This window comes from Micromys minutus (assembly GCF_963924665.1).
Source record: "Micromys minutus genome assembly, chromosome: 5".
In the NCBI taxonomy this organism is placed as follows: domain Eukaryota; kingdom Metazoa; phylum Chordata; class Mammalia; order Rodentia; family Muridae; genus Micromys; species Micromys minutus.
The window spans coordinates 84469439-84485174 of NC_137974.1; the positions used below are offsets into that span (position 1 = coordinate 84469439).

The 15736-nt window shown below is 44.7% G+C and overlaps 1 protein-coding gene across 3 annotated transcripts in view; it reads right to left on the reverse strand.

The window, feature by feature from the left end:
- Window positions 1-15736, reverse strand: part of TGFBRAP1 (transforming growth factor beta receptor associated protein 1) — a 44715-nt gene that overhangs the window by 19084 nt on the left and 9895 nt on the right. For all 3 annotated transcript variants that reach the window (XM_080917128.1, XM_080917129.1, XM_080917130.1), the window contains exons 2-3: window positions 5087-5788; window positions 986-1180 (exon numbers count right to left, since the gene is read on the reverse strand). In XM_080917128.1, the coding sequence (XP_080773254.1) occupies window positions 986-1180; window positions 5087-5788 (897 nt within the window). The remainder of the gene's footprint in view (window positions 1-985; window positions 1181-5086; window positions 5789-15736) is intronic.

The following is a 15736-nucleotide window of genomic DNA, read 5'->3' on the forward strand; positions in this document are numbered from 1 at the left end:
TTGTTTTCTGTCAGTGTCTGGCCGCTGCTCCCACGTAGGTAGGCTACACTGGTCTCCCCATGCCTGTGACCAGTGCTAGTCCGAACCACTCAATATTCAAGGTCTTGTATCCCGAGCATGCAGCCGCCCCCTCTGCTGATTACATGTCTGCAGCTTCTGCTCTGCAGGAATCAGACATATCTGGGAAAGAGATGACTGAAGTTGCACATGAGATTTTTTTTTCTTTGTCATAGTTCTTCAAACAATAAATGACATGGCTTTAAGTAATCTAGAGATGATTAAAACAAACACGAACATATGTGTTCTTAATACTAAGCCAAGTCATAAAAGGAACGGAAACATCCATGTATTTCACTATTCAAGTGGGATAATGCCACCTGTCCATGTGTGTAGCAAGGGATGACTGTAATTCATGTGTGAGCACCCAGCTGGGTCTGACCCATGTCATTGTGGGTGTACGTTTCTTACTAGGGACATACACACATATACACATCCCCAGCATCTCAGACACCAGGAAGGCACTGTTCAGAGAACAAAGGGTCACTAAGTAGCAAGTACAAGTTATTACTTAGATTTATAAAATACTCAAAGCCATTCTCTGGACAAGCTGGGGACATGAGGGAACATGAGTATGGGCCACTATGATGGTGAGAAATTGGTCCCATAGGCTCATAGGGAGAGGTGCTATCAGGAAGTGTGGCCTTGTTGGAGGATTACTTTTTCCTTTTCAAGGATTTCTTTTTGTGTGAGTGTTTTTGTGTGCTCGCACATGCACGGCTATGAGCAGCCTGGTACTGGGAATCAAACCTGGGTCCCTGGCAAGAACAGTAAGAGCACTTAACCACTAAGCCGTGTCTCCAGCTCTGCTTAATGCATCTTCTCTCAGCATAAGGCCCAGCCCCTAACGGCTCCCGATAACATTTACTGTAGAAAGATCACAGAAGGTTTGAAATGAAAACTTTAAGATTTCTATGTCAACAGATACCTTCAAAGTCCTGCAGGATGTGCCCCTCCTTAAAGGGCAGGGTCTGTTTCTGCTGCTGATCCAGCATGCTGTGAACTGTGATGAATTCGTCATCGAGTGCTATGACATAGGGAAAGCAAACAGCTGCCCCGATCACATTTTCTGACCAGTGCACAGGGGCACGCTGGGAAATCCCCGCCACGGTGGCAAACATGCCTGGAAAATAAAAAGGAGGTGTCTTCAAGTGACTATGGGGTATCCTTTGTCATAGAAGTGACTGGGTGAGAAGTAGCTCTCCTTCAGTTCTGCAGGCTTGCACTTCTAAAACAATAGAAGACATTCGTGTGCAAAGAACCACATATGACTTTATCATGGTGAAGAAGCACTATCTTATTCAGAGTACACATCATATCTCCTTCTAACTACTAATGACGTGTTTAATGTCTCCACTGAACTCACATGCCCACGGATAAACATGCTCCCTACGCAGGAGAAAGAAAGCTGCTCAGGACGCCTGGCATGTCCCTCTCCACTCCTCTACCTAGCTTGCCTGTGTGCTTCAGCTCCTTCCTTTTCACACACTCGGTCAACACATTCACTGAGCACCTGCCATGTGCCAGACACTCTGTGTGAAGCTGGCGTAGAGTGGAGGTCAAAGCATTGAGTAATAGATTTACCACTTTATCACTGAGAACGCGTAGGAACTAGAAGAATGCATGCTATAACACAAAGAACTGATTTCTTGATTCTAGACAGACTGCTGTGAAGCTTGGTCCATGAAAGGCTTGTGGCAGTTCTGTGCACAGTATGTGCACCGTACAAAGGCACTGACACTAGGGAATACTGAGATGAATGTCTTGACTCAGGTGTCAATCCATCTTAACTTTAACTTTTGAAAGCATCACACTGTTGCTTCCAAATGATTAGATGTCACTGAAGCAAGCGATGGCTTCTGCTGTAGCCCGGGGTGGGAGGGGAGTGGGTGTAAGATGAGGGGCCGAGAGCGCCACTGCTTTGGGCTCTGCTTGGGTGATGTCTCATGAACCAGGAAGCAAACCCCCTGAAGTGGGGAGGGAGGAACCTAACCTTTGTCAAGACCGACCCTAAGGACTTCCCTCTGGATTCCGCTGCCTAGTGTAGCGGTTCTCAACTTGTGGATTGCTGAATGACCATTAGGATGGGCCAAAGACCACTGGAAATCAGATGTTTACATTAAGATTCATAAAAGCAGGAAACATACAGTTATGAAGTAGCAACCGAATAATTTTATTGTCAGGAGTCACCACAACATGAGGGTCACAGCATTAGGAAGGCTGAGAACCGCTATTGGGCTGAGATCCACCGTGCTCCAGTGGCCACCCTAGAGATTAAGACTAACACAGGGACCCTCTTGGGGACAGGCATCCTAATCATAGCAAATAGTAACACTATACCAAACAGCATCGGGAAACACTGAGAAAGTGGAGCACAGTTATGCATGAGGACCAGGCAGGGAGGTTAGTACTATCATTGCAAGTCAGCCAAAGAAGCCAAAAGAAAGAAGAAGAAATGAATGGCAAGGCTGGTAAAGGTATGCCACCTCCACCAATGAGATAAATACAAACGGGCAGGGATGAGCATGAAGCCACCCCAGGGTTTCTGCTGAATTCTGGGTCAAACAGCTATGCACTGAGCAACGAGACCCTCAACACCGAGAGTCAGAATCACTGCACTTACCTCCTCAAGGGAATCACAGTGCAGAGGCTAATGGTTCTGATGTAATGAGGGCAGAAACCAGGTGTCACAAAGCACGGCTTCTGCAGCTCCACTGGAATGAAGGAGCAGAGTCCTAACTGCCAAATGAGGTCAAGTGAACCTAGGAAAGAACCCTAGGAAGACGGGCACAAGCTAGACTGTCGCTGAACTGTCCCAACTAGCTCTCTTTTCTTCTGGGCAGGCGAAGTCTTTTGCTTTTATACTACTGAAGGAGTCTAAATGTTGTGAGCAGGCAACATAAGAGGTTTGCAAAGGGCATACCAACTTTTAAGACCATCCTTTTTGGCTACATCCCCTCTAGGTTCAAGCCCACTTGTGATCTAAGCTCAGTTGATATGAAGAGCAACTGCATTATTTTCTTGTCCGAGAAGCTCCATCAAGGGGGACAGTCAAAGTACTATAAAAACTTAGTAAACATGCCTTACGAAAGGTCACGCATGATCTCTTATGACAAGAGTGGTCACAAGCTATGTTCAGGGAGAAAGTCAGAATCAAAAATAAAAACAAGCATCATGCTGAAATGTACTTTTACAATCTTGATAGTAATTTGTTTGAACTCTTAATTTCTGGAGCTATGCAATGATGCTACTTGTAGAACCTTGTACTCGCTACAAGCAAAATGACAACTAAGTAGGTTGATTCGTTTACCTAGGATGCTCATACAGTTTAGACAGTAAACTTGGGGGGAAATGCACCCAAAATATGGCTGTGCTTTCCCTTTATCTAACACTATGACCAACAGAGAAACAGGACTCCAGTGGTGTTCTTGTGAAGCCTTCATAACCAGAGCAGCTAGGGCTACCCTAGAGAACAGGCGGGATAAAATGGGAATCCCTGACACAGACCTAGTGGATCATAAAGTTAGTGTCTCTCAAAGGCAGCCACCAAAACCAGAAATGACAAGGGCTCCGCCAACAGTTTGTGGCCATAGTGGACAGTCATATAAAGAAATAGTCATTAAAATTAGTTCTTTACATGGTAAGACAGGGGACCACATATGTAACATCAGAAAACACAGATGACTTTGTCTATAACCTGGAAGACAGGGAAGTCTCCTAATTACAACTCAGAATCATAAAGTAAAAACTCAAAAAGTCGATACACTGGATTATATAGGACTTTGTAAGAGGAGATTTTACAAAACAAAAATTAGAAAGAAACACCTGAAAGGCAGACATGTCTGTGTCTCAAGTATATAAAGGACACCACACAAGGCTGGTGATGACAGAGGCTTGGATGGGGGAACAGGGGTTCAATGAATGATAAGACGTGTGCTTGGCATGAATGAGAACAAGTTCAGTCACTGGCACAATAAACAAACAAATAAAAAATAAACCAACCAGGTTGAAACATATAGGTGATTCCTACTAACCTAAAGACGCTCAATAGCCTCCTAAACATAAGGATTCTCAGCCTGCTCGCAGAGGAATGTGCTACACTGCCAAGGACACACAAATTTGTCAGTACGCTCTGCTGGCCAAGCCTGGGGGGAGAGCACTGGCTATTTGTCTCAGAGGAGAATATAAATAACCCTTACCAAGGGAGACATGCTAATACATGGCACGTATGTTTTCCATTAAAATACTTTCTTTTTAGAGCAATGGATATTAGGGCCAAGCATTTTCTTTTTCTATCAAGCCATGAACAGACATGGAAGAGTCATGAATACTCCCTTTCTGTGTGGAGGTGGAGTCAAGTAAAAGCAGCCATGCTGGAAGGCTACTAGTGTACATTCCAAGACCAACTATGAAGACAGTACAAGGTCAAGGCTGCCAGGAGATGGGATGGGGTTCATGGTGACTGGGTCAAGCCTAGGGACTCTTAAGGCAGTGGAACCACTCTGTGTGGGGCCACCGTAGTAATTACGAGTCACTGCATACTTGGGCAAACCTGTTGAACGTTCGTCACCAAGAATGAGCCCTGATGTGAATCTAAACTCTTAATGAGAATCAGGTTCAATGACTAGAGCTGAAAAACCACTCTGGTAGGAAATGGTGACCCCCACAGTCAGTCACAATGGAATTTCACCACGCATTGACCATGCATGACCTATGACCTGGTCACTCATTTCCAACGCTGCCAGGCACTCATGAGCATAACCATGTGTCACATGTCATCTGGTCCACAGCAAAGCCATGTGAATGCTATGTCCCCTAGTGATAATGTCATATTAACTGGCCTGTGACAGATACTCCGATGAGTGTACAATGACGGAAGCACCTAATGCTGTGTTTCTTAGGATCATGTCAGTAAGTGACATATGTCACTTTGGAACCCACTCCCTTCCACTGCAAGGTGTGTCCAAAAGACCCAAGACAGCAGGCAGGACGCGGATGCCATGAGCAACGACTCCCCAGCTCTCCTTACCCAAGCCTCCTGGGCCAGCCAGCAGGAACTCCTGCCTGCCTATCCTCTTGACGATGGGTGGCTTCTCCTCACTGCAGTAGGGAAACAGGTCCTGGGAAAGGCCTGTGCTGTAGTTAAGGATGATATATTGTGTGGTCAAGGCCAGGCACAAGAAGTAGCCATCCACAGCCACAGCAAGAGGCTGCTCTGGGGTGGACACTTCCTTGACAATCTGGACTCGGTCCTCGTACACCAGAAACATTTGGACGGTCCTGCGCTTCACAGAGATGATGCACACCTCCACACAGAAAGGGTCTCCGCTCACAGGGCTCTCGTTCACTGCAAAGGTTGTAGCCCCTTTGATGCGGGCTCCTGAGGGGACCGGCTCCAGGTTCAGCATGTTAACCAGGGTTATAGAGTTGTCACAGAGCACCAGCAGCCTGTTGAGAGCTGAGGCCGCACACAGCTCGTTCACAGGTTTCTTGAAGCCCAGGTGTCTGTGGAGCTGTTTGGTGGCAATGAATGTAGCTGTCCCCGAGGGCATGGCCCTCTCCTCCAGCAGGAAGTGGTAAATGAAGCAGTCGTTGGTACCAACATAGAGATTCCTGCCACAGCACTCCACACACTCGATGCTGATGTGGTCCTTGTCGCCCATCAGCAGCTCCCGTTCCACTGCAGAGACCAAGGTGAAGGCCTTTATGTTCATCATGTCTACTGGCTGATCTGTGGGAAGACGGGGAGAGTTTCAATCTTACAGGAAGAGGGAAGAAACAGAAACTAGGAGCTGTGAGAAAGATGCACTATTTCCCATCCGTCATTTCAACTGAAGAGTCTGACAGCATTAGAAACCAGGAAGAAGAGTTCCCATGACCAGCTTACTGGGCAGCTGGGGACCATGGGAAAGAGCACACGTGTGCTGTGTGCTTAGGATGACTTGACCTCCCACTCATTCCCAACAGAGCTGAAAGTTCCACATAAATTTCTCCATGGTTCCTGGGAGACACAGATAGAACACGAACACACACACACACACAATGTGAGGGATATACTTCTGAAAGAGGTGGTAGGAGACTCATCAGCTTCTTTAGTGTCTATAGCTGCTCGTGTGTGTGTTCACGAGAGTAGTGAGAACTATGTTCTGAAACCCTCTGTGCTCCAGCTCCACACTCGTCTCTAGGAACAAACACATTCACACTGAGTAGCGAAGGTCTGCCTCAGTCTCCCGTCTCCCAGGTTCAGCAGGCTTGTGCGTGGGTCACTGGCATGGCAGTCACTGGGTGGTCTCACTAGAAGAAAAGCACCCTGAGCGTCTGCCGAGGACGTTGGTTTGACAGTCCGAAGACCAGAAGCGGCAGAAGCACTAAGCAGCCTCCCTTGGCTTCTCAGTGGTAGAAAGGCAGCTTCCAAGCACAACTTCTAGCTCCTGGGAGGGGCAGGGGGTCAGCCGACTGAGAGGGAGCAGGAAGGCTGACGGAAGTGACAAGAGACCATAGTCAGGCCAACACAAATAAGCTGCGTTTCACTCAAAGCCACCCAGAGACGGATAGGATTGCTTTAGGAGAAATGAATTTCAGTTTTTTGATATGTTACTCTGAAGGTTGGAAGACCTCAGAAATTCGTTACTTCAGGGAAAGTGAGGAATTCCAAAATGTTTCCGATGCCTTCCTTTCCACCCAGAGACTCTATGGCAGTTTTGTGCACCCTCCTCTACTGAGGCAATGGCAGGTATTTTGCATCAGACTGTGACTCCCTTCCCTGAGCCCCAAAGGGAGGACTATGTGTGGGAATCCCACAAGTTGATTTCTATCATGCAAACTGACCTCGGAATGTCCCTCCTCGGGTCGTGAGTTCAAACTTCATCTTCCTTGTGGTGGTAATGGAAGACAAAATGGCTCTGAGATTAAGGCTTGAGTGTGAGGACCCTAGTGGGCTTAGTGCCCTTCACAAAGAGGGCCGAGAGCTGTGTGTCCCTTGTGATGAAGCAGCACAGGAGCCTCTAGGAAGACAGACTAACCAGAAACTGAGAGCAATACAGCCTCAATGCTGGCAGGTGACCCAGGCCACAGCACTGTGCTGTAGAAATCAGACACACCCAGCGTTTCCACTCTCGGTCTGCGTATCTGGAAAGTGAATGTAGAAACAGCAGCTCCTACTCCACAAGGCTGGGGTAGAGTACATCTGCCCAGGTATGGTGTTTACTGCCTGGCACACAGCTCTCCATTTCCCCGTGAAGACTAACTCCTTCCCTCCATCTGCTTTATTCCCTAACCCGGGCTCTAAGAAAGGAAATGCTACCATGCTCTGTCCTCAGACATGGCTGTCTCATGGCCCTGCACTAAAGGACAGGAAAACAAACAACAGTTACTGGTGTGTAACACACTCAGGAGGGCAGAGGTGGACAACCACAAGTTAAATGGCATCCAGGGCTACACAGTATGACCCTGTCTCATAAAATAAAACAAGAGCAGGGGAGGCTAGAGGGCGAGGCTACTTACTTCTGGCCCCAAAGAAAGCCAGCAATCCCAGCTGCTAGGGATGCTAAGGAGAAAAGAAAAAAAGATTACACACCAAGGCTGCCTCCCTGTCTCTAAGCCTCAGGACTTCTCAGAGCCCCAGGACAGCTAGAACCCATAGAGACCTCTGCAAGCAATTTCTTGTTTAAAACAGCACCATCCATTTGTCAAGACCAAATAGAATCACCGGAACCCACCCAGACAACTTTCCCATTTAAATGCTAATGAGTAAACCAGGGACGTTAAAAGTAGGCTTGGAGACACCTAAGCCCATAAAAACTGAAAGAATAAAATATACGGCTTCTTTCACTGGTTGACCAATCAGGGCTGTCTTTTGAAATGGCAGGATAAAGCAATTGATTCTGCCATTTAAAATATGAATAGTATCTCATGCTTTTTGGAAAGAACAGAGAAACAAGTTTTGGGCACGTACAATCACACTCCTCTTACTTAATGTCATATAGCAGGTTGTATAGAATTCTAACTTCTGTCTTCCCTCAGCATAGGGATAAACTATACACATTTGTGGTGAAGAATATCACAAAGTCAAATACCCCCTGCATAGTGAAGGGGATGAGCAGGGAAGAGAGGAGGGAGATGGGGCTGTACCACAAGCACATGCATTATTATTACTATTTTAAATTCTATGGCACTTAAAAACAAATGCGGTACTGTCTCATGATATGCCAGCTCAAGTCTTGCTGAAGGCAAGTGTTCTAGTAGAGATCTTTAAATTAAAAAAAAAAAAAAAAAAAAATTCAGAGGGCTAGAGAGGAGGCTTAGTGGTTAAGATCACAGGCTGCTCTTCCAGGACTCAGGTTCCTTCTCGGCATCCACATGACGGCTCACAACCATCTACGTGTAGGGAATCGGATGCCTCTGGTCTTCCCGAGCAACAGGCACCACATGGTAACAGACATTGGCAACCAATACACTCAATATAAAACAACACTAAGTCTTCGTTTCTGTTTTGTAATTAAAAGCCTGCTCTTTTCTCTCCATGTTGCCGTTTGAGACAGGGTCTCTCATAGCACAGGTTAGTCTTGAACCCCAAGCCTCCTCCTTCACAAGTGCTGCGATTATTAGGCATGGTTCGGGACAGGGCCTAAGGGCCTTCTCTTTTCATTAAGCAATAGTTTATGAGAAATCAGAGGTGGCAGGTGGAAGACACACAGCTTACAAATGGTTTACTCTGATCAGCAGCAGTGCTTTTCCCGAGATCTAGTTCAAAGGATTTATTTATGGGGCTGAAATAAAAATTACAAAAAAGGTAAACTTGGGGCACACATCTGTGTTATCATAAAGTCCCATTTGCAGCCAAGTTCATCTTGGTGTGTAAACACAAGAAAAAGTCATAAGACCATTGACTTGCTTCCCAAGGGCTTCACAACATCATAAAGAAAATATGTCTTAAACTTACATGGGAACTAGAGAAGTATTGTCTAAAGGCAAAAATAAAGGTCTTTGTATTTTGCTTTTTACATCACCTTTTTAAAAAAAACAGCTTTTCTAGAATTTCATACAATGTGTTCTCTGCCCATGGAGTTAACTTTGGGTCCTTATGTACTTATTTTACCCTCAGGTACAATCTGCGCTACCACATAATCCTGGATGTGCATGGCCTTCCAGTGGCCTGTGGCCCACTTCCCACTGTAAACACACACACAGACACACACACACACACCCACTGTAAACACACACACACACACACAAACACACTGGGGGAGGCAATAATGCTGCTACCAGACACCAACAGGCTAACACACACACTTGGATATAAATATATTGAATAGATATAAATATATAAGTATTTATATATATTTGAGTCACAGAACATGAAGATATCTAGCTGGTTTTGATTTGGAAACTTCATTTCTACTGGCTGGCTTTTATAGTGCTGGAAGGTACTTTAATACAATGCAACAATCTTAATCATTATTCTCTACCAATTTGAGATTATGCACCTTGTCTTTGAAAGATATTGCCACTAATGACTAAATGTGTCTTTGAAAATGTCCATGTAGGACCAGAGGGATGACTCACCAGGTAACGTTGCTTGTTGTCAAGCCCAGGGACCTGAGTAGGGGCCCTGGTGGAGACCTGACAGGGTGAAAGGAGAAAGTCAGCTTTCTCAAGCTGTCCTCTGATCTCCACATGCACACTGCGGCAGCGTGGCCTTCTCCGCAAACATAAAATTCAAAGAAGAAAATCCTCGTGTAAAAATATCATTTCTACTAATGAACACATTAGTAGGTGCTGCTTTGGGAAGTGAATTCATCTTATCGTTCCCTATGGGTTCCGTACCAGAGCATTTGATATTGTCCATATGTTTCTAAAGATGCCTACTCTCTTGACTTGGAGACAACAGTTAAGTGGGCTTCTCAGGCCCTGCTTCTCTCTCCTCATGGCAGACAGCCAAGGTCGGCGGCTCAGATGAGGTAGGTTATGAGCTACACAGAGTACCAGCTATGCTTTGATTTCATGGACACTGTTTCCCAAAGTAAGTGCAGGGTTCTCTGCGTAAACTTGGTTAAATGTTTGAGAATCACATAATACAAATTCTGTGTAAAAAATTATTCTGAGAACTAAAAGGATGGAGGGCTCATATTCCCTTTATGAAGCTGATATAAAGCACATCTCTGATACTAAAGCCCAATAGTGCTTTTTCCCAAAAGGGAAATTAGGTCATTCTTTCAGATGAGCTAAGCATGCCCCTTAGCACCTGAGTCAACCAACAACATACACTAAAATTAAAAATGTGGTTATGTCTGACTACTCTATTGGCAGCATGTTTACAGGAAGGCCCATGAAGGTAAAACATCTGTTGACTTAATTTTCCACACTTACAAACTCAAAAAGAAAAATGTCTTTAATAGGTGCATAAAATATCAATTAAAATTCAGTATTTATGTATTTCAAAGCTTGCAGAATACTATTGTACTACCTAAAAAAAAATAGCAAAAGTTTTAAAACATGTACTTTATTTGTTGATTATATGTACATGTGTATATCTGTGTGTGTGTGTGTGTGTGTGTGCGCGCGCGCGCGCGCACGCGTGTGTACATGTAAGTGCAGGTACTCCCAAAGACCAGGGGGCATAGGTTCCACCTGGAGCTGGAGTTATAGATGTAGGTGATAAAAACCAAACTCAGACCCTCTGCAGGAACAGTATGCTCTCTTATCCACTGAGCCATTCTTCAGGCCTAAATAGCAAAGACTTAACAACTCTGTTACTAAAGACAAAGCTGACTGTTAGTAGCATCTGTGGTAGGATGAATGGAGTCCTACCCGAAATGCTAGAGTTCTAAGCTGCAGCACCTGAGAAGGACAACATACGATCTTACAGATGCCTGTCTCCTAAGCGCTGAGATTAAAGGTGTGGTCCGCTAAGCCTGGATTTAAGTTTTTCTTTACCTAGAATTTGCTCTGTTCTAAACTGGCCTTGAACTCAGAGACCTGCCTGTCTTTGCTTCCTGGGATTAAAGGCTTGTACTACCAAGCCCGGACCTAAACTTAGCTGGGTGGGATCTTGCCACAAGGTCACTACTCAAATCAAGTTAATGTCCCTAAACACAGGATTCAGCTCCATTTCACTTCCTCAGACCCCTTTACAACTCGAACCATATATTTTATATTTTTCCCTTCTCATGCTTGCTCTTTATGAGACTTAACCAGAGAACAAAGTCTATGATGGGCATTTCTGAGACTTCCTTTGTCAGTACAGTTAATCTGAGTCTCCTCACCTTAGCCTCAGGCAGACTCTTCAGACAAGTGCAAAAAGTAGACACATTTTTCTCCAAAATACTACAAAAACAGTCTCTAAGCTACATAGTGAAATTCTCCACTGAAACCTCTTGGACCAGGTGAAGTCACTCTCAGTAACAAAGCTTTCCATAGCCCCTGCTACGGTAGCCCATTAAGCCTCATTTAAAGCATCCCAGTGCTTTCCAAATCTAAAATCCCAACATCCACATTCTTTCAAACGAAAGCATGGCCAAGGCCTATCACAGTACCAATTTCTGTCTTAGTTAGGGTTTTATTGCTGTGAACAGACACCATGACCAAGGCAACTTATGAAAGACAACATGTTATTGGGGCTGACTTACAGGTTCAGAGGTTCAGTCCATGATCATCAAGGTGGAAATGTGGCAGCATCCAGGCAGACATGGTGCAAGAGGAGCTGAGAGTTCTACAGCTTCATCTGAAGGCTGCTAGAAGAACCTTGGGAAGGGTCTTAAAGGCCATACCCACAGTGACGCACCCACTTAAACAGGGCCACACCTTCTAATAGTGCCATTCCCTGGGCCAAGCTTATACAAACCATCACGGTTTGTTACAGCACTCCTGGCATGCTGGAACACTTTGTCTATTCTAGATTGCACTGGGAGTCTGTCAGTATATAACTACAAACCTAAACCAACAAACAATATACAAGAAATTATAAAGAGGGACTGGAGAGATGGCTCAGCGGTTAAGAGCACTGACTGCTCTTCCAGAGGTCCTGAGTTCAATTCCCAGCAACCACATGGTGGCTCACAACCATCTGTAATGAGATCTGATGCTGTCTTCTGGTGAGTCTGAAGATAGCAACAGTGTACCCACATACATGAAATAAACAAATGAATCTTTTAAAAAGTTTTAAAAATGTATTCCATATAATATATGAAAGAATCACCCAATAAGAATGTACAAGATCTCTAAATAAAACCCTAAAATCTTATTCCTATACATTAAAGGCTTAAATTATAAACCCCTCAGTTTTTTGTTTTTTGGTTTTTTTCTGCAGAAACTGACAAACTATTTTTAAACTTTAAATGGAAATCCGAGGACCTTGAATTGCTCAAATAATTTTGAAACAGAAGAATGAAATAGGACCTAGACTAATAGATTTTGAAACTGCTATCAAACTACAGTATGTAATTAAAACTTAAGACTAGCCAGGTACTATGGTACCTCACTACAGTCCCACCTATGTGGCAAGGTTTGATCACTTGTGTCTAGAATCTAGAGGCTAGAGGGACAGAAAAACTCAAAAGCTCATACTGGGGGAAAAACTGCAACTCATACACCTGGCAATTCACACAAAAAGTTACAAAACATTTCCACATAAGTAAAAACTTAAGGAGGACACTTCACAAAACAAGGTACATCAATGACCAAAAGAACACGAAAACAGTCACCATTATTAGACACCAGAGAACCTTCCACTGTGCCACACGAGATCCATTCATACCCACTAGAACAGGTACGACTGAGGCTGACACCAAGCTGAGTATGGTGACATGGTGACACAGGCCTCCAGTTCCAGCACTGGGCGCACAGGGGGGGGGTAAGGGGGGGTTGAGATCAGGGTTAAGAATACAGCTCAGCGATAAAACATTTGTTTGTGTCCCCATGTTCAGAATCTAATACTATTTAAACAAAAGAAAAACAAACAAGAAAGCAGAGGTATACTCCAAGTGTCAATGGGGACACAGAACAAAGGGAAACCTCTGGCTTGCTGGGAACAGTTTAAGGTTACCACCTTGAATCCCCTTGAAGATTTTGTAGTTTTTCTTTTTAACAAAAACAAACATATCGTATCTGCCTACCTCACAGATCTTTTTGTTTTGTTTTGTTTAAATAGGCCCTCATATTTAATAAACTGAAGATGACCTTGAGAGTCAGCAAGTGCAGGATCACACACAGGCTCGGCCACTCTTAATGCTTCTAGATGGCCATGCAAGACTCACACTATTTCTTGTTCTAAGCGGTCTTGTTCTTAGAAGACAGAAAACAGGACAGTTTGGGAGCATCAGGTAGCACTTACTGCCAGAGCTGCCTTCCTAGCCTGGCCATTTGCGACACACTTATAGTAGAACACTAGGTTAGGAACACATGGATGGATGTGGAAAACATGGCGGGAGACAGCTCAGTAGGTAAAAACATTTTTAGCACCAGGCCTCGGGTCCTCAGGTCCTACGTGAAGGAAATACACACCTCCTGCAAGTTTTCTTCTGATCTCCACACTCGTGGTGCCCTGGCATGCCTGTGCCCTCACACATGCAAACACAAAAATAATAAAAAGCTGCATGCTCTGTAAATTTCCACATACATGAATCTCAAAAGTAGACAGCACCCACTTATGCTGCCTCCACTGAAGAAGCGCATACTTTGAGAACAGAGTGACTAAATGGCAAATGACAAAAACTCTCTGGGGTACAGGAAGAGTCTGTATCTCTTTACGGCATCTGGTTTGAAAGGGTGGAGTTCTGCTGTTCTAGATTCTTTTCTATTGCTGTGACCAAAATGGTGACCAAGGCAGCTTATAAAAGACTGTATTCAAAGCTTACAGCTTCAGAGGGTTAGAGGTCATTCATGACCATCGTGGGGAAGTGCAAAGCATGAGGTACGAAGGGAAGGGAAGAAGGAAGTGGGGGGAAAGGAGGAGGATGTAAAATCCCAAAACCCACTTCCAGGAATACACCCCCTAATCTTTCCAACTAGAGATGAAATATTCAAATATATGAGTCTGCAGAGGTCATTCTCATCAAACCATCATGTGTATCAAAGTTCATTAACCTGTGTGGCATGTGCCCGCCATCAGGCAGGCACACCTGCATACCTAACTCGTGGTGGGAAGGCAGGACAGGAGTTCGAGGTTGGCCTAACCTACACGAGGAAGCTGCCTCTTGAGACAGTCAGGGGCTCACACTTTTGACCAAAGGCATCTGGATGTAACGGGAAAAGAGTAAGATGCCTGTATAGGCAAAGCACACATGCAGGGTTTCCCCCTGAACAGGTGAGACGCCGTGATAACTGTGAACCTGCAGACTATCCCTGAAAGAAAGGGGTTTCATTTTATGCCCCTGAAGTTAACAGAGCACATGGTAAGTGCATGTGGATATAAGAACAAGGCACAGTGAAAACTGGTGCTGGTGGGAGAGTCCAAACCACTAAACCCATGCTAGCATTTTCTGGGGAGCCCCTGACGTGTCTGGGTAAGCTAACGGCTCTCTCCACAGAATTCATTTTATGGTCACAAAAGCAAGGAACACTGATCTTGTCTAAGGTAAGATAAAACTGGAAACACCCCAGCTTTCCTCCACAAGACAGTACAACAAGAAAATGATCTATAGGTACAAACAAGGTTGAATCCATTCATGGGGAAATGTACAGGAAGAAATAAATCCGGGGGTGATGAGGTTGGGAATGGGCAGATGACCGATTTCTAAGGTATCAAAATGTCTCACTTCCTAAGCTGAATGTTGCTCTCGTTCACTACATCTTTACAGATTCCTCTATATTACTAAACATTAAAGTTTTTATTAGTATCTATTAATTATAGATAATTGGGTTAATTATTACATTTTCTTTTTAAAATCTTTCAATGTATGTATAGTATAGGTATGTGTGTGTAACTCATACATATGCATGTTCATGTGTGAGTGCAAGTGTGTTCATGCCAAGGCACACGTGTGGAGGTGAGAGGACAACCACAGATGTTGGTCTTTGCCTTCCACCTTGAAGGCACCTCTTAAGCTAGCTAACCTATGAATACCATGTGTGTTAGTCAGGACTGGAAATCAGGAACCTAGTTGCTGCTCAGTGCCACATGGCCAGTTGTTTCCGCTGGTCTTCTGTAGACGTGGGTTCCAACAGATGTGCTGGCAAGTAAATACAAGCAGGCAAAGAACAAATCTTCCTCCTTCCAAAGTCCTTATGTAGGTCTCCAGCAGAAGGTGCAGCCTGGATTAAAGGTGTGAACCACCAGACAAGATCTGGGACTTGCTTTATCCCAGGCTGACCTTGAACTCAGAGACCTCCTTGCCTCAGTCTTCTGGAATTAAAGGTGTGCACTACCTTGCCTGAGCCTAAGCTTTGCATGGCCGCTATGCCTTAAGATCTCCATGCCAAGATCCAGGTTAGAGACTTGTGTCTTCCAGCCTCAAGATCTGGATCGCAGGTGAGCCTTCCAATTTAGGATTGTGGTTCGTTACAAATGAACTACATGAACTAGATGTAATTCATTCCAGTTCACTCCTGGTTGACAACCAGGAATGGCTATCACACCATGCATTCTCCTGTCTCGAGCTCCCAACTTGTCATGGATGTACTGGGATCACAGATGCCTGGCTTTCTGTGGATTCTGCAGATCTGAACTCAGAACCTCGTGTTT